The 23,930-nt window shown below is 41.0% G+C and overlaps 1 protein-coding gene and 1 long non-coding RNA gene across 4 annotated transcripts in view; one reads left to right on the forward strand and one right to left on the reverse strand.

The window, feature by feature from the left end:
• The window catches only part of LOC134205136 (muscle segmentation homeobox), a 33,914-nt gene extending 19,079 nt beyond the window's left edge, over positions 1 to 14,835 (reverse strand). The window contains exon 1 of one of the 2 annotated variants that reach the window (XM_062680088.1): positions 13,673 to 14,835. In XM_062680088.1, the coding sequence (XP_062536072.1) occupies positions 13,673 to 14,270 (598 nt within the window). In that variant the 5' untranslated portion in view covers positions 14,271 to 14,835. The remainder of the gene's footprint in view (positions 1 to 13,672) is intronic. The other variant, XM_062680089.1, reaches the window with a different exon arrangement.
• Positions 14,836 to 18,607: 3,772 nt separating this feature from the next.
• LOC134206490 (uncharacterized) lies at positions 18,608 to 19,906 on the forward strand. Of its 2 annotated transcripts, none has more exons than XR_009978287.1 (4): positions 18,608 to 18,715; positions 18,770 to 19,044; positions 19,108 to 19,339; positions 19,427 to 19,906. It is a non-coding gene; the product is annotated as an uncharacterized LOC134206490 (long non-coding RNA). The 2 variants fall into 2 exon arrangements; XR_009978286.1 differs by having other exon boundaries at positions 19,139 to 19,339; positions 19,427 to 19,904.
• The last annotated feature ends 4,024 nt before the right edge of the window (positions 19,907 to 23,930 follow it).

Here is a 23,930-nt window from a genome sequence, read left to right on the forward strand (position 1 = left end):
CACCCCTGCTGCGGTTTCCCCGGCATTCGGTTGGTACAGGGTGCGTCCGCATAAATTGGACAATGTATGTAGCTGTCGCACATGGCCATCGTTCCTGACACATTGTGGAATGTCCGATCTACTGCAGAATTGTTTACCACTCAAAATTACGACGGTTTTCTCAATCTGTTTTCACGAAAAATATGATCAGTACTCATCGAGTAACGCAACAAGCCAGAAAATGTTCTTAAAATGAATAAAAACTAAACATGCTAACACAATTACATTACGAAATATATTTCCCTGACGCACCCTGCCTTTGCTAACCATAGGAACCAGTTAGTCGTTTACTACTGGCGATGATTATTAATTTATTTAAATTTCAGTTCCGGTTCAGGGATTCGACTTCGTCTATCGAGGGGAATGACACCAATCGGAAGTCGCAAAATGGACCCAATTTCATCGGTTCAACAGTAGTCTGTTCAGTACCTCTTTCGACAATACTAACCCGTCCATAACAACCCACGTGTTCCTCCGGCATGCTGCGATCGCTGCATTGATGTAAACACAAACAGAGCTTGGGGATCAAACGATACGAAAAGGGCCATGTTTGTTTGTCTGTGCCTCCGCTGCTCTATTCCCGTTCACCGCACAACACAAAGCTATATCAGCGCAGGACGAGACAGAGTGTCAATTGAAAATTATCCAATCAGTGATAACCCCCACAGAAAAATAAATCTGACACCCGCAAAACAGACTACGCATGACGACGATGGCCGTGATCATGGCGGTGACGACGACCGTTAGTGTGGTGAAACAAAAAATTATGATCGGGCAATAATGCAATTAATTTTTATAGCTCAATTTATACGCGCCCGGTGCCCCCCGAGAGAGTCTAAATTGAAACTTCCTACCACCTTTTTTGCGCCTGCCGGTCGGGTCTGCTTGCGGATCCGAAAAACCCTGGAAAAAGGTGCCATATTTCGGTTTACCCATGTCAGAGTGTTTAGCCTTTATTATCGCTATATTTACACTTTTGTTTGCCCTGTGTTAATCATTTATTTATCCGCACCTCTCCCCTTCAGCTCACTTTGTGTCTCGCCCACGTCCTAACGAATGGCTTCCTCATCTCTTACTTTCTGGCAACCCTCACCCGTGCCATCGGGAGGGCCGTGCAGGGCAGGCAGAAATTACCGACTCGAGATCTTACGACATGATACCGTCATCATGGAATTAATTAGTACCAGAAATTGAATAAAAGCCTGTGGCTCGAACTGAAAGCCGTTGAGCGAGAAATATAAAATATAAATATTTCATTTAACCTGAATTAATTGCCACGGGCGGGCGGAGGCCCCCGTGTGGATCGGTCGCCAGCAGTGGTGGCACCACGATTGCTTCATTTTTCCTTCCGTTTTTCGGGTTCTCATTGGGCATTTCTATCGTTGCAAGCAGAATGGCTTTGGAATCATCAGTTGACGAGAGTTTGGTACCATTCAGTAGAATCGTAGATAAAATTGTAAACATGAAAATGGGTTTGCTTCTAAAAGAAATAAATTTACTTCGAGATTTAATTCTATTGAGAGCCACTTAAATCATTTTTTAGTACAAATGTAGTTCTCTGGAAGTGTCTTTAAACTTGCTTAAAGCATCAGGAGGCATCAACAATACTACAGCAACAATAGAAAATTAAATAAACAAATGTATCAGCATGGTAAGAATGGTCCGAGCTGCCGAATGTGAATATGATGCATTTTTTTTCGGGGATCCAACCGAAATCGCGTGGAGGTGCGATTAGATCCTTATCTCATAAATGCTAGTTTTGTAATTCCGAATACATAAACAGCGGGGAAGTTCCTCCCGGACTTTCGCGGCCCGAAGATAAATGCGGAAAAAGGGTTTACGAGTTTCCTTTGTTCTGCACAGTCACCAAACCGATGAAAAGCGACCGCGAGCCGCGAATGCGAAAATTAATTTTCAGCCAAGTTCCCGGAATGCAACCACTGCATCCCATGAGCGAAATGCGCCGTTAAATAAAAGAAATATAAATTAACGGCTTCATTTACGACCACCTTGCCCGACCGATCACCTACTTCTCGTTCTATGCATAACGACGAAGACGACGACGAGTGATGGCGCGACGCGACTCCACGAGAACGGGAGCACCGTTGAAGATGTCACCAGACCATTAGCCGCATGTACTACCGACTGAGGGCCCTATGCAAGACAACGAAGAATATTATTCATTTGCATCCACAATTTGGCAAGCAAAATCGAGCGGAGCCGGGTCCTGAATGTCGACCGACCGGTGGTGGTGTCGTTCCTTCATTCGGCGCTACATTTAGTGCATTTTTAATTAATTGTCACTACTGCAGCGGTAATTTGTCCTGGGTATTTGCCAGCGGCAAGCTTGCTTCTCATATGGTTCTACAATTGCAGAAGGAATTCTCAAAAAGGGACAAGTGGACAGAATCACACAGAAGCATAAACCAAGAAAGCGGTTGACCATATGAGGAAAGAACTGAATTGAATTTGTATTTAACATACATAAAGAATTGTTTTGCAAATTTCTCGGAGTGTATCAGCATACATTGAAAACTAAATTATTATGAGATTATTTAGTATGATGTTTTTTTTCTTCCAATGATTTTTATTCCACATCTTGATGTGGAATCTATATAGGTATCGTCTTAAAATAAGTCGATTAAAATTACAAACCTGAATATTTTCCATACGGGAAATACGTTCAGCAGTTTTTTGTTCAAAATTTAATTATTCGCGTTAAATTTTTTATAACATCTCTCCCAAAATCATGCAAAATAATACAACCCTGCATTTTTTTTAATTTTTCTAATTGAAATTTAAGAAATAGTAATTTTGTCGGTCTATAAACAAATCGTGCTTCTGAAAACATTGACCGACAACTCAACGGCTTTCGACTGTTTTTGCGTCCACAAAAAAAAACTATTCCCAGAACATCACAAACTACTTCAACAGAATTTGTCGCCGGATATTGTTAAGTCCTTCCACTACTCCACAACGCCGCGCCGCCGTACGGATTGAACGTTCCGCCTACTTGAATCGGTTACCGAAAATCCAATATGCCCGGACTATTATTGTAGCCAATTCCGCCGAACAGGCGAAATTTGCATTTCAAATCCGCGCGCCAGGTTCCTATACTATTCCCAGTGCGAGAAAGCATACCGTAGCCAAAAGGCGATGTCCTGACCACGGAATCGATTGGCAAAACAGAAACATAACAGGAACAATAGTTTCAACAAACCTTTCGGAAGGAGGGGGAACTTTGAACGGGAGGCCGGCTTTGTACCGAACGCGAGCGACGACGACGACGACAAAGACGCAAGACGGGAAAGTTCAAATTTGCAATCTCAATCGATTTCGGTGTTTCTTGTTTGTCCAATCTGAATGCTTGAAAGTTTTTCCCAGTTTTGTATTTCTCCGCTGCGATTTCGGCGAGTGCGAGCGAGTCGGCCCAGGTGAGGCAGGGAATCACACAATAAAATCATAAACTATTGCATGATTCTTGTTTTATTATTCCTGAACCCTTTCCGTACGCCCCAAACCACGCTTCGCAACTACCGCGATCGCGCGAAACTTGAAATCCCATCGGAATCGTTATTTCCCCCAAGGGGGGAAACAATAAAGTAGTAAATTATCTTTCAACGGGCTCGCCGCCCCCTGCACCGACCGCGGCGGAATTCCCGGGGAAATCTGGCAGGGCAGCCCCTCGGCCAAGAAAGGAAACAAGCCTAATGAAATTGTTAAATTATATTTCCATGCATAAATTTTCGCTCCCTCCCTCCCGCGCAACAGACCAACAACAGGACCAGGCCGGATCGATTTGTCCGGAGAAATTCCATTTGACACGTGATGCTGTGGGACTGGTACACGATAAATTTCGATTAGCCTTATTTGGACGCGGGAATATGCAAAATTCGGCACAGGATCATGCAGAATAGGGGGATTGTCACAATCGAATGCATCCCTTGTTTACGGGAAAGGATCGTCAGAATGCGTATCAAGCCTTAAAGGACTGGAATGGTTTCGAAAACGAATACCATTGATATCATCGCCCACAGTAAAAGACGACATAAACCGAATAAATGGCGTAATTTTGCAGTTTGACAGCATATAATAGGAAGCTAAGTTAATCGACGAATGGATGAAGTTTTTATCTTTAGAGGCTCCAGTACATCTAACATAATTAAGCCGTCATTATGTCATTAAGCTTAACAGGCTATATGCCTTTTCATGTGATACTGCAGAGACTGAGCTTATTACCAGCTGCTGGAACATTTTCGGCCAAACGACATTTTCGACCAAATAACATTTTCAGCCGAATGTTCCTTTTCACCAAACGACCATTTCGGCCAAGCAGCATTTTCAGCCAAATGGCCTATTCGGCCAAACGACCTTTCTGGCCAAACGATTTTTCAACCAAATGACAGTATGACCTTTCTTCCATATTCCAGCAGCTTTTAGGGCAGACTCCATTGGACTTCTGAAACAAATTAGGCAAATTTCGGTAGGATTCCTTGGGAAATCTGAGGCAGATTCCGTTTAGAATCCAATGCAGATTCCGTTGGGAATCTGAGGCAGATTCCGTTGGGAATCTGAGGCAGATTCTGTTGGGAATCTTAGGCAGATTCTGTTGGGAATTTGAGGCAGATTCTGTTGGGAATTTGAGGCAGATTCTGCTGGGAATCTGAAACAGATTCCGCTGGGAGTCTGAAGCAGATCCCGCTGGGAATCTGAGACAGATCCCGCTGGGAATCTGAGACAGATCCCGCTGGGAATTTGAGACAGATCCCGCTAAGAATCTGAGAAAGATCCCGCTGGGAATCTGAGACAGATTCCGTTGGGAATCTGAGGCTGATTCCGCTGTGAATCTGAGGCAAATTCCGCTGGAAATCTGAAACAGATTCCGCTGGGAATCTGAAACCGATTCCGCTGGACTTCTGAGACAGATCCCGCTGGGAATCAGAGACAGATCCCGCTAAGAATCTGAGAAATATCCCGCTGGGAATCTGAGACAGATTCCGTTGGGAATCTGAGGCTGATTCCGCTGTGAATCTGAGGCAAATTCCGCTGGAAATCTGAAACAGATTCCGCTGGGAATCTGAAACCGATTCCGCTGGGCATCTGAGACAGATCCCGCTGGGAATCTGAGACAGATCCCGCTAAGAATATGAGAAAAATCCCACTGGGAATCTGAGACAGATTCCGTTGGGAATCTGAGGCTGATTCCGCTGTGAATCTGAGGCAGATTCCGCTGGAAATCTGAGGCAGATTCGCTTGGAATCTACGGCAGATTCCGCGGGGAATCTGAGACAGATTCCGCGGGAAATCTGAGACAGATTCTGCTGGGAATCTGAGACAGATTCTGCTGGGAATCTGAAACCGTTTCCGCTGGGAATCTGAGACAGATTCCGCTGGGAATCTGATACCGATTCCGCTGGGAATTTGAGACAGATTCCGCTGGGGATCTGAGACAGATCCCGCTAAGAATCTGAGAAAGATCCCGCTGAGAATCTGAGACAGATTCCGTTGGGAATCTGAAGCTGATTCCGCTGTGAATCTGAGGCAAATTCCGCTGGAAATCTGAAACAGATTCCGCTGGGAATCTGAAACCGATTCCGCTGGGCTTCTGAGACAGATCCCGCTGGGAATCTGAGACAGATCCCGCTAAGAATCTGAGAAAGATCCCGCTGGGAATCTGAGACAGATTCCGTCGGGAATCTGAGGCTGATTCCGCTGTGAATCTGAGGCAAATTCCGCTGGAAATCTGAGGCAGATTCGCTTGGAATCTACGGCAGATTCCGCTGGGAATCTGAGACAGATTCCGCGGGGAGTCAGAGACAGATTCCGCGGGAAATCTGAGACAGATTCTGCTGGGAATCTGAGACAGATCCCGCTGGGAATCTGAGAAAGATCCCGCTGGGAATCTGAAACCGATTCCGCTGGGAATCTGAGACAGATTCCGCTGGGAATCTGATACCGATTCCGCTGGGAATCTGAGACAGATTCCGCTGGGAATCTGATACCGATTCCGCTGGGAATTTGAGACAGATTCCGCTGAGAATTTGAGACAGATTCCACTGTTGAATCTGAGACGGATTCCGCTGGGAATCTGCGGCAGATTTCGTTGGGAGAACCCCGAATGGAAAGCGGCCCAGCAGCTCGAGAACGAGGTAGATCCTCGAGGTGGTCAACTCGGACGTGTGTGAAGTGTTGGAAAAGCCTTCAAATGCTAGGAACAAATATTTCATCACCTCTATCGACGATGCGCGTCGAATGACCTTTCTGCATTTGCTGAAGTCCAAGAAGAATATGTTTGAAGCGTTCAAGAAGTTGGATCTATTCCGAAACCTAAACCAAAAGAAAATTAAAGTGCCCGCGGACTGTCAACGGCGAAGAGTATATCGTTAAGCATTTCGTCGAATTCCTCAAGGTGCACGGTATTCGTCACAAGTACAGCAGTACCTCACAATACGGAGCAAAACGGGGTTGCTGTTCGAAAAATTCGACGGAAAGTTAAACAAACGGTTTTGGGTAGACGCAGTTTCCGAAAATGAAGCCGAACCTATATCGAATCTATGTGTCCTCGTAGCAAAAGCAATGTCGTGTGTTCCGAAGGTTAAGCATGCGAAGAGGGAACCGTGCATTCTGGTTGGCTATTCGGAGTGTTTCAATGCAAATCGATTGTACACACCGGACAGCATGCAAGTTTTAGAGATCCGAGATGCGGAAGAAACAGATTCAACCGTTACAGAGATCATGGATGGCGACCAACACGATAGATCCGATTACGACAATGGTGCAAGCCGCACTGAGAGAGAGAAATCCCCTTCCCCAGCACGGGACCAGGAAAATGATGTTTGAAAATGCATTCATTCAAACCAAACATCCCAAATAGACCACATAGGTGTTTATTTTGAATTCCACTCCAAAATAAATTCAACAAGCTTTCAAATAATCCAGCTTTGCCACACCACGGCAGTCACTCTATGCGTTGACTTTCATTCCGAAGTTCAACCACACTGCATACTGTCTACGACCATCAGTAATGGATCAATTTCTATGCGCACCTCAACAAGCCAACGACCAACCGAATTACGGATCCGTTAAATCGTACCAACAGTGAAATGTACGTCTGCTGGGCGCTTCATTTTTATATGAATAACAATTTCAAATTTCCGACCATTCAATTCGGAATGTCAATGAGTTGCCGCATCTCTGCCAGCTTGCCGCTACCGGGCCATTTCTTCAGTCCGCAAGTTAAGCAAACAATGGCCTCGAATATTTGTTACGATCTTGTCGGACTGTACGTTACATGCGGATTTCCGAAAACTAGCACTGCCGGTTTCCTGCTACGTCGAGGGATTTGTTCTCAAAAGTACAAGCGATGTAATTAGCGAAATACGGCGCAGAATGGCCGCCGCTCTGCAGTCCGTCAGCAAGTCAGACGAATTTGAAACCATTTGGGCCAACCAACGGGCAGTTGGTTTGTCAATTAATTATAATTTTTACCAAAGAGAAGCGCTCGCCCAAAGTCGGAACCAGATCGGGAGGAATATTTACTCTGTCTTTGGTCGATACGGGGCGAACATAACAACAACAACAACAGAAGAAGAAGATCCAAATTAATTAATCTCCCTGCCTTTTAACATTAATTAGCAACCGTAATTGATCGTGCAAAATCGTGTTCATTGCGCCACGACGACGACGGTCAGCAATGGCGTCGCGCTTCTCTGATGACGGAGCGGATTGAGCTTTCTTGTGCTGGTTAGAAAGATTTGCGCATTTAAGTCGACTGTCAGTGCTGATTTTGATTAATTGGTTTGATTTTCTTGTAGGAAAATGATTCGGCACGATCGTAAGCAGCCGGATCAATGAGAATGGTATGCTAATTGGCTGTCCTTAGGCTAATTAGGGTTATTGAAGCAATATACGGACTTATGGAATCACATATTTAGAATTTCACAGAAGGTTTTTAAATTTAGGACATTTAGGTCAAAATGACGATCAATACTGCCCAGCTTTGCAAAACCGCGAGCAAAACTAATAACAATTGACCTTTCCCGTCAAAAAACTTTATTCACCCAATTTTTTTTTAAATTTATTTCCGTGATATTTTTAAAATTAGTTTGATGCGCAAGTTTTTAATAATCGGATAATGATAAAACCAATTTATCTACAGGGTGATTGGTATTTTGTTATTGATACTTCATCATTTGACTTGACAGACAGACACATTGACTGATTTTTAAAGAAGGGATGAAACCCACAATCGCCTTATTCTGGGCAAACGCCTTTTTTAAAAGAAGGGATTAAACCCACCCTTTCCTTATTCCGGGAAAACGCCTACTTTTAAAGAAGGAACCACATCCACCATTGTCTTTTTCCGGAAAACGCCTATTCATAAAAAAAGAGATCAATCCCAATCGCCTTATTCCGGGCAATGGCAATGGCAGTGGCTTTATACCAATGAGGGGTATGCCATTTTCAAGGAAATGTCATATTCTGCGAAATGTCATTTTCGGGAAAACGTCATTATCATTGAAAAGACATTTTAGGAGAAATGTTATTTTCGGGAAAATATTATTGTCGGAGATTTGCTATCTTTTAGGAATTCGGGTAATTGTACACTTTCAAAAAATCTCGAATGAACTAAAGAATAAAGAATTTTAATTATTGCCTAACGTCCATTGTGCCTGACATACATTATGTCAAATGTTATCAACTTTACACCGGACAGACACACCTTCCCCTTTTCCCAATGACCGTCCCACCCAATCTATAATCGTCTGCTAAAGTTAGAGAATATGAACGTTTGAGTAATCGACTGTATATTTTTATTTCGATTGTAAGAACGGCTACGCAGTCTTGAAGGATTGCAACAAGATGTATATTTGTCCGACGTTTCGACACGGGGATGGTGTCTTCATCAGGGGAAAACAACTGTGTACTAGCGACTAGTATTTTTTCCCCTGCATAGCCGTTCTATCCCAACCTCTCTAATCGTTTCCTTTAGATAGAGAATGCGTGTTGCAAATGAGATTGAAGTCGAACCATGCGTTAAAAAATATAGGGGCCTCTCCACATCGCTATATTAAAAAAGGGGCCATCGAGATAAGGAGAGATCTTGTAATGGAATAAAAATTGAAATGGGTACTAGATCGAAAAAAGTTTGATGTCATTTTTATTTTTAATGTGTTTGTTATTGTCCCAAAGTGGTCTAGTAGCCTACAAATTTGAATAAATATTTCGACAAAGGAAGGGTAAATCGTAAACAGAATAAAACCATAAAATGAGATAAAATTGATAATGGGAAAGGTGAATTAACTCACGTTTCACTTGCAATTTGTTTTTTGTTGTTTTGATTGTTGTAATGCCAGTAGTAATAATTATCTCTTCCCATAAAAAAAAATAATGTCTTTATTTATTTATTTATTTCGTCAACCGACGTAGACTAGTACATATACAATATACATGTTTTATTTTATTTTCTTAATGCTATAAAAACGGTATTATAGTGTATAAAAATAAAAATAGTTTGGTTAAGTAGTGTTTAATTTTGGGATTTAATGTAAATTTAGATGTGTAGGTTTCGAATTGTGACAAAATATTTTTTTAGGTTCTGCCGAGACATTGTAAAGTCAATAGTTTCGCAGTGTTGATTATAGATGGCCATCATCTGATTGAGAGGTCCGAATTTTGCATAATTTGTACGGCAGTGATTAATTAAAATGTATGTCGATGACGCAGTTGTCGAGATGGTAGAATTTAAATTTCGATATATTTATAAAAGTTAATGATCGTTATTGAAATGTCGATGAACGTTAGTTTGGAGTCTAAGATAATTCCTAGACTCCAAACTAACGTTCATCGACCATTACAACACCATTATTCATAAAGCAAATAATATGATGGGTTTTATTAAACGTTTCTGCTATAACTTTCATGACCCATACACAATTAAAACATTATATATTGCTTATGTAAGGTCGATACTGGAATATTGCAGCATTGTATGGTCTCCATTTTCAATAGCACACGAAGAAAGATTAGAATCAGTACAAAAACAATTCCTATTATTTGCTCTTCGTAAATTAGGTTGGACAACATTCCCACTTCCATCATATGAGGCACGCTGCAAGCTTATAAACATTCAATCTTTGAAAGAGCGTCGTGAAACTGCAATGGTTTCATTTATTAACGATATAGTTTCGCAGCGTATTGATTCAACAAACATTTTATCGAAATTAAATTTTCGTAGCCTTACTCGATTTATAGACTTACTTAAGATAACCTTTCCCAAAAAACCCGTAGTTTTGAAGCCATTAACTGTTTTAAAAATCGAAAACAAATCAAAACAAAGATGCAATGTGAACCAGTCTAATGTTGGTCTAAAACCAGACCAATGCTAGGCCACAATTGATTTGCAGCATTTTTTTCGGTTCTTTTTGTTTAAAGTTTTAAAAACTGATGAAGATTTTAGAAAATATGGGTTCTGTAAGAAAGTAAACCTTTCACAATTTAAAGAATCGATTAAAGAAAAAAAAACATTTTAACTGGAAAGATCAATGAATATGCGTACAAATTTATTATTGCAACGTTGACTCCGCCCATTGAATCGTTTTTGAGGGCAATGAAGTAGATTTGACCGTAAGCTGTGTGGTGCTGGAATTCAATTTCGGACTGAAATTCGTGCGATATTGAACCAATACCAGTTCGAATCTTCAGACCGGTTCATTCTACACATATTTTTTTGCTAACTTTTTAATTAATTTTAGGTGAAATCGGTTGTTAGGTTTATGAAAAATTCTGTATAAGAAACTACCAAAACCTGTATAAGTACATGGCAGATGCGAAAATGCTAGATTAGATTCTTATACAAATATCGTACGAGACCTTACTGTTTTGCCTGCTTTTCTTACAATATTTGTTTGTAAGCTCACATTTTTTGTATAAGAATCTAACAATTTCGCATATGCCCAATTCTTATACATGTTTTGTTAAATTATGGCGTAATTATTGTTTAAACATCACAAGTTTTGTAAACCAAACAAAAGGAGTTTTAAACTGTTAAGTTATAAGAAAAAAGTAAAGTTGTAAAGTTACAATCATGTTCAGTACAAATCCCTCGCCCTAATATTTTTATGTGAATACAGTGGATGAGGGATTTTTATCGCTGCATTCTTGTAAAAGTTACGTCACTCGAGAAAACTGAAAGCAGTGTCAGCTCAATTCTCGGGAATAACAAAATTGACATCATCAGCCCGTCAGCTCAATCAGGCTGAACCCTTCCCCGCCATATGCTAAGTATCCATTTCACTGCACTCAAATCGGTCAAAACTTCCGAAGAGACTTCCCAAGAATTCTGTCAAAATCACACATGCGTACCGAGGTTCGAGAAAACAAAAAATCCCACCGAAATAAAACAAAAAAAAACCTTGTCAGGAAGCATCCAATAAAAACCATTCTGACGAACTAATTGAAGCCAACAGCTTCTGGCTGGGACCCAGTTGGTACGCTGGCACTCCTCGAAATCTGAGGCTGAAAATAATTACACGCTCCATATTCGCGCGGTTTGTCACATGAGTACGTAGACCAGCATTCAACCAAATGTGTAAATCACATTTTTTGGGATTCAATCGACAATGAATGCGCGTTGAGAAAACGGAATCATGATAATGGACTAATCATAACATTATAAATCAATTTCTTTGAAGAACGACAAAAAAAGCATTGTGGCACCAAATGACCGATCGATCGATGACAGATGACTTCATGGCTTCATATTTTTTAAAGAATTTCAATTAGAGATATTGTGGATTGTTAAATCCACTTTTGAATCAACTGAACTTTTGTAACGATACTGCCCGAAAAGAGTTGCAAACAGTAGTTGGTTTTGGGACAAATCATCATTTGGAATGGGGTTCACTTGACTTTAGCCAACTTCAATACTTCTTCTTACTCCAAAGGACAGCAGTAGACACAATGAAAACGTCCAAACAAATGTTATAAATAACATTCAAATTAATTGCTGCCGAGTGCCTCTCAAAAAGACCGACGGTCTCACACAAAAGACCACGCGAAGAGGGACACCGAATTGATGATACCGGCGACAGAGAGAGGATGAAACAGAAGAAAAAAAAACAGTAACACGACAGAAAAAGGACAACTCCCGGGTTCCCGGAATCTCCGAATTTATATCGATCACACACCATAATTAATTGGTTCTGCGTTCGGAGGCCGGGTGCTCTCGGCTGCCTGCCTCCAGCCATTCAGTGGTACCTGCCGCTCTAAGTCCGCCCGTCCGATGATGGGAAAACGGCAAGATTCGTGGTCCAAAACGCGAACCGTGGCGCAGTAGTCGAAGAATCGGGGGATAGGAATCCGAAAAATTGACATGTTTCGTTTCCTTCCATCCATTCATACTTTGTTCGTTAGTTCTTGTTGTTTTAGCCTTTGTCATTCAACCCGAGGAAAGATTTCGGTGGACAACAGATAAGAACGCTAATTAATAGATTTTAGATACACGAATTTTATCTCGACGATATTTCCGAATGGGTGCTGCGTAGGATTAGTTGGGGCATGCAGGTAGCTTCTTCTGTGCACCTTTTCGACCCAGAAGTGTGGGAACCGCTCTCGAAAGGTGTCGGTAAAGAAGATCAAGAGCTATGGTTTAAAAGACATGGCTTTAGGCCTGACGGCTCGCTCCAACACTGGTCGAGGTTTTCTGAATTTTCGAGTGGCTTAATTAACTTGTAATTAACCTCTCGAACGAACCGCACTGGTTTTATTAGATTTCAGTTCATTCATGAATTTAGAGTCCGGTTTCGAGTTGCACAGAAAGACAGAAGTAGGTAATAAAAGATGCTGTGCATACAGTAGTGGTCACCGAGATCGTTTTATGGCGGTAGACAGATGTCTAACGGACTTTGTTGAAGCTTGAATGACACGAAAGATCCAAACACCGATCAGTGGAGTGTTTAGCGCTCATACGTCGCATTAGGCGTGAGTTGGTGTTAGATTATGTATTTCATTGCTGACTCCACATAGCAAACAGCCTGTTCGAGTTTGCAATCAATTCACTTTAAACTTCCGGCTCGGTACCCCGCACATCGACATTAAGCCAACCAAAGGCGATATATTTCACTCCTTCGAACGCACCCGCCTCACGAAATAGAATCACTTTGATTTACATAATTCCCTAATCTAAATTCTCTAATTTAATTGGGCGTTTGGAACAGGCCAAATCAACCCGGGACCCCATTCGGTGTCAGTAATTAGTTACAGTTTGCTTGACTAGACGAAATGCCCTATCGTAGACGGCGGATGGAAGGAAACCGAAGACACTCATCCCAAAGAAATCGACTAACGCTCTTTCACCGACGCTCTCTTGATTAACGCTCGATTAAGACATTAGCGTTCCAACTAATTAAAAAAACGCACCACAGACCGTCAGGGCGGTTGGCTTCCAGCTGTTGTGTCCACGCACGTCGACATTTGAACACTAATTAAATACACAAATTTGAGCGCCGTCACACACGAATCGAGCAGAATTAGAATTTAATTGACACCGTGGTCAATGGACAACGAAAGTCAACAACCTATCGTAATGGACAATCGCTGCTGGCAGCAAGTTTGAAAAGCTAATAACACTCACCTCCACCTAATTGGCCCGATCCGAAGCCCTGCCCGGGGAACAGACCGGGTGGACCGAATGGGGGCATTTGTCGGGCTGCGGCTGCCGGCCAGGGCATACCGCCACTCATGCCGCCCCACGCCGCTGCTGCCGCCGCCAGGGCGCTGAACGGTGTCGGTCGGATAGGAACATGTCCGGCGGCTGCCAACGCCGCCGATTGCTGCAGGAGTGCTGGAGAACTTTTATCCGATAGGCCGGGCTGTGAACTACTGTTTTCGTTATTGATATCCTCAATGTCCACTATCGAGTCCTCCTGATTGGAATCGTAATCATCTGACTCCAGAAGACTATGGGGGGTGTCCGATCGATCCAGGTCATTTTTTATCGATCCACTGTCGTGTGCTGATCGGGGAGAACTACTCGCATGGGAGAGATTGGCCGGTAGAAGCACTTCCGTGACGGACGTCAAACTTGACGGCGTCTTGGGCCGCGTATCGGCCAATAGCGACGCCACACTAAAGTTACTGATCCGCGAGGCACTCTTCTGTTGAGTGGGAACCGTCGGGCTGGTCATCGCCATTCGTATCGGAGTTACAGTCATTCCTGATGATTTTAACATAAATGTTAGCTGTTCTTCGTCCAAATGTTTCACCACATCAGCCAAATCTGTGGTCTACGAGCACTGTCTCACTGCTATCCAATTTTGTTCAACACAATTATCACTCTGTTTCCGTTCAATCCACTGCACTGCTTCGTTCAACCTTATTAAAGTGCTACCTTCCGAGATACAATTTTACGCAACTTCCTCCACTCCAAAACACGCCCGACTCGGAAGAAAATCGATAATTCTTATCTCCCGCTGCACGTCACACGATCTCTATTCACTCGCTACGACACAACCAACAACACATCGACGGCTGCGACAACAATTGGGGGCACATCGAAACAAACGTCACCTCTGCAGGCGCAAACAACACAAAACTCTATAGGGAACGACGAGAGCAAAGGATCTTCGATCAACTGCGATTACGTGCGTGCGGTTCTACGACTGTCATACAACTGACAATCAACCAGTTTGTCCACCACTAAGCCAACCAGCGCTGCAAACTGGTCGGTTTACCAATACCATCGCGCAACAAGACCGCAACCGAATGATGTTGCTTTGGAAACCCGATTTCAAAGGGGCGGAGTCTCGACCTCTCAGATATTTTCTTCTCCGCTTCACACCATTCGAACCAATCACCGCTCAGTATATAAGCCCATTGTAGGGGACGTGCTGTCTACTGCGCTTCATCCGTACCTCTCTTCTCCCTCAGCGTAGCCCTTGGGCAAACGAAGCACGGCAAATGAAGTTGTTCATATTTTACGACTATGTCCCCGTTCGTTTCCCACTCCAAACTCTTACTTCACGAGTCCGCTGAAAAGCAGCAGCCTGCTGCTGGCTGCTGCCCGCTTTGGCTTTCGTTTGTTGGTGCAGTTGTCGACGCCGACTGTGACGGCGGTGTTGGTGCTAAAGTTGGCATCTATTCTGCTTTTACTGCTCTTAGCACACTGAGCTCTTATTTTCTGCGCTATGCACACGGTCTCTGTGTTGGTGAAGAGCCGTCAGTCAGTCTTCTCTTCAGGGAGCGCGAATTCAATTAGCTTCTCGTTTCTCGGGTCTTTGGCAGGCCAAAGCCGGTCAACGGGAGCCAGAAAGAGATAGCGACCGAGCAGATGAACGAAGCCAGGAGACACGATTATATTCAATTTTCATTCCATAATTTCTTATTTACTGTGTAATTAATTTTGGACAAAATAGTCTCTCTTGGTTTCCTCCTTCGTCTCCGCTCTTCTTCTGCGTCCCTCATTGACAAACCGGACACAATCGGGTGGTAATTCTCCTTATTTCGGCTCATTTTATTCTTGTTAATTTTTAATGGGTTCCAGACACAACCCAGCATAATACGTACGAATCGGAACGATGTGGTTCCTTCTACGTTCGACCGAGAGCGGTCGTGTGGTGATGATGATGAGGACGGTATAGCGATGGCGATAAGCGCTGTTCATGCAGAGGAAATTTTTGGCATACTCTCCTACCCCGTTTGCTTGCCGTTTGATGGGGTCAGTTTTAATCATAATTTCCGACCTGATATAATTGAAGATTTGTCCCGCGGGTAATTGGCGGTGTTGGGTCGGAGAGTTTTTTTTTCGCAAGTTGGTGGCATTGTGGGGATTTGGGTGTTAATTAATTCAACGAATGTGAACTTTATAGACTGTTTTTTGTTTCCTATAATAAGTGTTTTAAAGTTTTTATTTTATGAGTGGTTTAGCATTTATAGGGACTATTAAACTATTTCATTTTATTTTACAACAGAAAGGAAGAAATATTTCCGTTGTCCACCAAAGCTGTTGCAAGCCTATTTCAGATTTCCATTCCATTCAATTAGAGTATAAACAAATTGGTCGAGTGTTTATCAAACCTGTTTGAAAATGTCGTAAATAGGGACTTCACTTACGCAGGGCTTCTCACACAACAAAATTACACGATAATTTGAAGAGTATAGAATTACATATATTTGAAAGCATGACGTTTTTAACTCTTTTTTAACAATTAACGTCACTATGGTAAGCTTATCCCGTATTTAGAAAAACTAAGTGATTCAAAACAAAATTCCGCGGAATTTTTTAGCACTTCCCCAACAAACACCAGCTTTCAACGAAATAAAATGGAATTCAGCGGAATTTCAAAACAAATTTACAAACAAACTATGATATCAAACTTCATAGTATTTTCGTCTAATAATCCTAAAATATATTACAGTAAAACCTCCATGAGTCAATATTGAAGGGACCATCGACTCATGGAAATATCGAGATGTGGAATAGAAAATTCTTGGAAAGCTGTTTGAAGGAACCATCACAGCAACCCAATAAATATTTTTTACTATGGCATAATTTGCTTCCATGAGTCGATATAGAGTCATAGAACATCGACTCATGGAGGTTTGACTTAGACCTGTGCGCCCCGCTGCCGGTGGTTTTACTCACTGGGTCGGCGCGCCGCCGATGACTAATCACAATAAAAAAAACCCTGATTAATTCACCTAGCAGTGATGATGACTTTCTCGCTCGTTCAAAATGGTTGATAAACATAGATAAACATATGTGAAAAGTCTAAAATAACGCTAATAGTGCTTATTTTTCACATTTGTTTATACGTATTGTTATAATTGCTGCCGGATGCAATTTGTTGCAAGCAAATCGAATGAGGTTAAGTGCCGGAAAATGTGTGAGTATTATGCACGAGTTTTGCTTATAAAAAATCAGTACAATCAGTTAATTGGTTCGGAAGCGTTTCCCGAAGAAAATAAAAACCTATCCTTTTTGTGCGCGTGCAAGAGAAAGATGACTAAACGTCAGCAAGCCTTATAAGGCTTCTAACATACATGCTGTCATTATGAATGGGGTTCCAATTTATTGTTCTAGCGAAGTCCAAGATTTAGGACTTATGTATAGCATGATTGAAAACCACTCAGGTGGTATGCAAGTAAAAAGGTACAAATATGTAACACAAACTTTTTAGAGCCCTGAAACTAAACTTTTCATCTGTTTTTAGTACGGAGGACCAAGATTACAAACGAAATTAATATCCTATGGAAATAACCACGCGAATAAGATTGAAATAGCTATTAAAATGCGAGTGTTCGGAATATCAGCCATATTCGGGACTTGAGTCAAACGGTATATGTTTTTCAACATCAGATGATTTCAAATTAATATACCACGGAATCAAAACATAGCACCCGGTGTGTAGCCGCACGAACGCACAAGCAGCCGATGACATGATGCAGTAAAATAGTTATTAAGTGCAAATCGCGTAACCTGTTGTACTTCGATCACTCTTCTCTCAAGAAACAATGATAGTTGATGGGTAACGTGTTACGCTCTCACTCAGCAGGCTTATGATTAATTCTCGTAGTGATCCTATTTTTTTCAAAACTCATATATTCTAGGTGTGTGGTGAATCATCATTTCTATTGTCTACAACTAATCAACTTGAACCAATTTCCAATAAAAGCTGCTTTCGCTACAAGAAGCTTCTATGTAGTAATACTTAGTAGCAATTAATTTTAGTTAAAAATCATTGTAATCTCTACTGTAGAGATTACAATGATTTTTAACTAAAACTAATTGCTACTAAGTATTACTACATAGGAACTGTCATAGTTTAATTCAATCAGTGGTACATGGACTCTAAGCGATAAATGCATGTTTGTGATAATTAACTATCAAAATTAATTAAACTTTGGCATCATGATGCGATGATCGTAGAGTTCAATTCTCGTAATATTCGCTTTTTTCGTTTTTTGCAAGCGATATATATTCGTATTTGTATATAATATAATCAAAATAGTGCCAAGCTGGGACGCGACTTGCAAAGAGGAAAAAATGTAACTTCAGCTGCTGCCGGTCAACTACTGTCAAGAACTGTCAGGTGCAAGCCAGCAGCTTTTTTTGTGTGAAAGTATTTGTATCTCAAATAGAATATTCCGCATGATTTTTGTTTTACGATTTTTTCACTTCAACGTGTATTCCAAATCATCCGTTTAGCTTATTAATAATCATAGTTATAAACGTGTGTTTTGTTCCCGGTATAAAAATCTTCATGAAAATGAATTTACTAATTCGTGAATTGGATACACTTTTACTGTGCTCAGAAGAGTCCACCCGGGGCTTAGGTGAAACAGCAGCGTCTTCACAGTTCTCGTCTCAAGTCCTAGGTCTGAAGTAACATTTGTGAACAAATCGAGTTAGTTATGTATCTATTCACTTTTCACTCAATCCCAACGGTCAATTGAAATCCTGAAAACTTGTTTCGTACTTTGCGAAAAAAAATTTCCAGTGCAAAACGTCAAATCTGCATTATCGACAATGTCGACTGTCTGGGGTCTGGACTTTTTGCCGACAGTCGAATCTGTCAAAACAAAATCGAAATTCTATAGATTGGATTTTTGGATTTTTTTAATAATTAAATTATTTAAACTTTTTTGAATAAAAATAATAAGGTTGCTGGAAATAAAGGTGAGTATTTTGAATTTCTTGTTGTAATTCTGATTAAAACATATCTTTCATTAGATCATTTTGATAAACTAGACCGTCTGGCACCGGATGCAGACGAGTTTCTGAGGTAGGAAATTGCCATGGTATACCGCAGCTGCTTCGATGGCCAAAAAGCGAATACATGTTTGGATTCGTTTGCTTCCCGGCTCTAGATAGGATCTATAGAGAAGTCTTTATTTAAGGAATCGTGTGTCATGATGCCAAAGTAGATGGATTTGCATTTTTAAAACGGTCTTTCACTAGTGTCCGAATCGAAAACAAGGCCCCGGGAATCGAGATCGGTGAGCAAGGTAAGCGGTTCGTAGTAGGTGGACATATCTGCAGCGGTGAAATCAAATATTTATCTCGATCAGGTAAAATAATATTGCGTCGCATCCCACGCAGGTTCTCATCGCGCTGGAATCGGCAAAGAAGTTTTCCTAAGGGCACCAGGCGCAAATAGTTATTTATCTATTACATCCATTACATCCATGAACGAAGGTATAGAAAATGTCCAGACGCAGCCGCGGTAATTTCCTACACCTGCCGGGTTTATACGTTGTTCAAAAAGTCCTTCCTGAATCTGGAAAGCTGGTACGATCGAAGGTAAGTAAACACAGCACTCCCAGTGGAAGAACTGTGAGACCATTTATTGATTCAAGTTCCATTGAGATGTTTCAATCTTCATTTCAGATTCCAGTCCCTATGTCGCCCGTCGGTGTGGGTACAGCTTCCGGAATGTATTGCCTGGCACGAGAAGCGCAAGGAGGAGTACGTTGTCTGGTGGTAGAAAGATTACGGTACGGTATCCTGGACGGACTCTTCGCACCACCAATGATCCCATCGCCAGTTGTTTCATATATGAGAATGATTTTTCCGTTAACCTAGCAATAACGGGTGCTGGTCGGATAATACTGTTAGTGTTAATATAAAGGAAAAACGTTAATCTAGAGCTCCGAAGAGATTGATCTTGTTCTTATTTCGATGACAGAATAGGATTATTTGAAATCTACTCTTTAAATACCTTAACAATCTTTAGCTAAGCTTAGACTGACTGACTGTTCATATCATATTGGTTGCTACACCGTGATTAATCAGAACTGGAGTAAATTTCACTACGACCCAAGTGAAAACAGGTTTACCACCTATTCTCGAAGTACACGTTTCAGCAGTTAATAATGTAGATCAATGGAGCCGGCTTATTTCTTATGCTAATCACTAACACAAAACCAATTCATGATAGCACTTTTCAAAAGAATGCGTCTCAAGGCTATTTTAATTATTTGTGGGGAGGGGGGGGGGAATATTGAAGAAATGCAGAGGAATATCGATCGTGACCTGTAAAATTATAAACAGACTCAACTTCTTGAACCGAGTGAATCGTGAATCGGGGTGAAAAGGTAACGTGATTGACAAAATTTTATGTTAAAATAAATTACTTTATTGGATAAAGTTTCCGTAAATAAATTTCTTTTCGAACTATAACGAGAAAAGACAAAATTCAGAGAAAATACGTTTTTCTCCTCACGCCGGAATAAAATTTTATATATTTTTAACTAAGCTGTAGGATTCGCTGGAATAATTAATAGGAACTCAATTCAAAATGACACTATGTCTACCAGAAGGTTTCAAACAAGAAACTCTCGACTTATGTGGGCAAATTATAAGCTGAGTTTTGGAAGCATTAGTTTTCCATTTTTGAAAGTAATTTGAAAAAGTATCCAAACTTTTGTCTAATCCACTTCAAATTACTTGACAACTTCATCATGTAGCGAAGAGGCCTGTGTCATCGACAAACAACGATTTTGACACCCTATCAGATTTCGAGCATACATAGTCCAGCTGCTGTGTGTGATCAGATAAATAATTTGTTATCAGTTGAATTAAAGATAAATTTGAAACGGTTCTACAATCGAATTTTCATTTCACATATTTCATAAAGTAGAGCAACCCCAGTCGGATAACCTTCAGATTTGTTGAACTCGTAACTCTTGATGAAGTTAAAAGCCCATTAGTAAACATTGAATTGGCAAAAGTATCTATAAGACTACTGTATGCACAGGTATTATAGATTGTCATTTATTCCTATCGAAATACGTTCACATAGTAGCGTTGAAAAAACACCCACAATACCGACACTTTTTGTATAATCCTACGTACCGTGATGAGTATACTCAACGAACTGGACTATCGAAATTCATGATAGTCCTTATGATTCATCGTCTGATTATTCCACCAAGAGTGGTTCTTATACGCAGCAAGCTTCCCGAGAATTTAAGCGTCGATGGACGCGTGGTTTACCTACCGGTCTCTCGACCCAGACGTCCATGGTTCGAACCCCAGTCCGCCGCACTTTACTTTTTTTTTAAATGAAAATCATCGTTCATAAAGCAATATATTGAAATTCATACCGATTCCTTGTTGCAAATTTTCATAAGGCGTTTGATTGAAAATCATACGTCCATTTTCCTCGGTTATTGAAAGAACTCAAACTAGGGGAAATGCTCCTTGAATTCATTACATGGTATGAATTCAAGGAGCAATCAAATCAATACCATTCGAAAACAAAGAATTGGTGCGCAAATTGTTTTATTTCTCATTTTTGTGATTTTTTGCAGCAGTGAGCAGGCCGGAAAACAACAAAACACGACACAAATTGAGCCTAAATTGCCTGTTTTGCGAATGTTATTGATATAGGAGCATGTTATTAATAATGGAACAGATACCTAGTTACTAGTTATGATATCCTGCCACATCAGTTTGTTTTTTTTTTCTGTATCCCGCTTTTTCACTCGAAGTTAAAGCTAAAGGAAAATTGGATTCTTCAGCAGCAACAATGCTAAGCTCATCAGTAAAACATTGAAAAAAAAAACTTGCGTAGTTATTGATGATTGATTGAAAAATATTGTCAATATTTCTGTCGTGTGGGTCTTCCATTCGACTCCCGATATGCAGCTATAGTGTGGTACATAAGATCAATGGCTCCAGATCTAAAGGTCGCTAGTTCGTATCCCAGATGAAGCAGTTTTTTTTATGATATGTTTTAATACGTTTAATCGTATCTGTACCAGGCTTGTAAAATATTCGTCAGCACAGAACTGGATATGAAAATGATGTTTTTTTATTTCATTTTTTTTATTTTTTTCCTTCATTGAAATCGATCTTACATTCGCAAAGAGGGAGAGTAGTAAACAACAGAACTCACATCATCCAGTGCGCCACGAATATGAAATTCATCACAGAACAATGTACACATTCACCCAGCAAACGACAAAAATTCACCACGCGTTTGAATGGGCTACACACATTCATGCGGTAAGGCGCGCATTAAGCAGCCTGTCAGAGCAACTTGTGTTGGGTTGAATGGTTAAGAGCCAGTTCGCGAGAAGCGCGACCCCCTCTTGTATCGATATTCTCCGATTTGGATGAAATTTTCAGGGTTTGTTCATATATGTAAGAGAAGACATTTAGCAAATTTTCAGATTTTTTCATTGAGGGGAAGTGGGGTAAAACGGCCCTTCAAAAATTATTGTTCAAAAATCGCCAAAACCAAAAAAATGCAATAACTTTGGCAATGAGTGACCGATTTTGTTTAAATTTGGCACGTTTTGCCTTTCTCGTATACAAAGTATACGTAAAGGCTATATGTTCGCTCCAAAAACGAACTTTTTATAGGAGACCCGGAGACCCATAGTGTTATATACCGATCGACTCAGCTCGACGAATTGGAGTGATGTCTGTGTGTGTGTATGTGTGTGTATGTGTGTGTGTATGTGTGTGTGTATGTGTGTGTGTATGTGTGTGTGTATGTGTGTGTGTGCGCAAAAAGTCTAGCTCATTTTTCAGGCACTTATCCTTAACCGATTTGCTCGCAACAAGTTGCATTCGACACAGAATCCTGTCCCATTGTTTCCTATTGAAAATTGACCCGATCGGACTATGGGCTTGGAAGTTATGGCCAAAATACTTTTTTTCATATTAAAGCACGTTAAAAAGTCTAGCTCATTTTTTAGGCACTTATCTTTAACCGATTTGCTCGCAACAAGTTGCATTCGACACAGAATCCTGTCCCATTGTTTCCTATTGAAAATTGACCCGATCGGACTATGGGCTAAGAAGTTATGGCCAAAATACTTTTTTTCATATTAAAGCACGTTAAAAAGTCTAGCTTATTTTTAGGCACTTATCTTCAACCGATTTGCTCGCAACAAGTTGCATTCGACACAGAATCCTGTCGCATTGTTTCCTATTGAAAATTGACCCGATCGGACTATGAGCTATGATGTTATGGCCAAAATACTTTTTTGCCTTTCTCGTATACAAAGTATACGTAAAGGCTATATGTTCGCTCCAAAAACGAACTTTTTATAGGAGGCCCGGAGGCCCATAGTGTTATATACCGATCGACTCAGCTCGACGAATTGGAGTGATGTCTGTGTGTGTATGTGTGTGTGTGCGCAAAAAGTCTAGCTCACTTTTTCGGAACTTATTCTCAACCGCAACAAGATGCAATCGACGCAACAAGATGCAATCGACGCAGAATCCTGTCTCATTGTTTCCTATTGAAAATTGACCCGATCGGACTATGGGCTTAGAAGTTATGACCAAAATTCTTTTTGCCTTTCTTGTATACAAAGTATACTTAAAGGCTATAATGCCGTTATACGCATAACTGTCCCATGTACATAGGAAATCCCAGTAAACATGGGACAAATATGCGTATGACGGCAGTATATGTTCGCTCCAAAAACGAGCTTTTTATAGGAGGCCGTAGACTCATAGTGTTATATACCGATCGACTCAGCTCGACGAATTAAAGTTATGTCTGTGTGTGTATATGTGTGCGCAAAATAATCTCACTGATTTTTCAGGCACTTATCCTTAACCATTTCTTTTCTTAGGCATTTATCCTCAACCGATTTTCTCGCAGCAAGTTGCATTTGACGCGGAATCTTGTCCCATTGTTTCGTATCGAAAACCGGCCCAGGCGGACTATGGGCTTCGGAGTTATGGCCAGTTTTTACAAGAAAAAATCTTTTTCTCTATTTAGGCACTTACTCTCGGCCGATTTACTCGCAACATTCGACGCAGAATCATTCCTATTAAAAATTGGCCGTATCGGACTATGGGCCAAAATACTTTTTTTCATACCAAAAGTGCGAAGAAATTACTCACTCACAAGAAACGAGAAAGGCAC

This window comes from Armigeres subalbatus, chromosome 1 (assembly GCF_024139115.2).
Source record: "Armigeres subalbatus isolate Guangzhou_Male chromosome 1, GZ_Asu_2, whole genome shotgun sequence".
Classification (NCBI taxonomy): Eukaryota; Metazoa; Arthropoda; class Insecta; order Diptera; family Culicidae; genus Armigeres; species Armigeres subalbatus.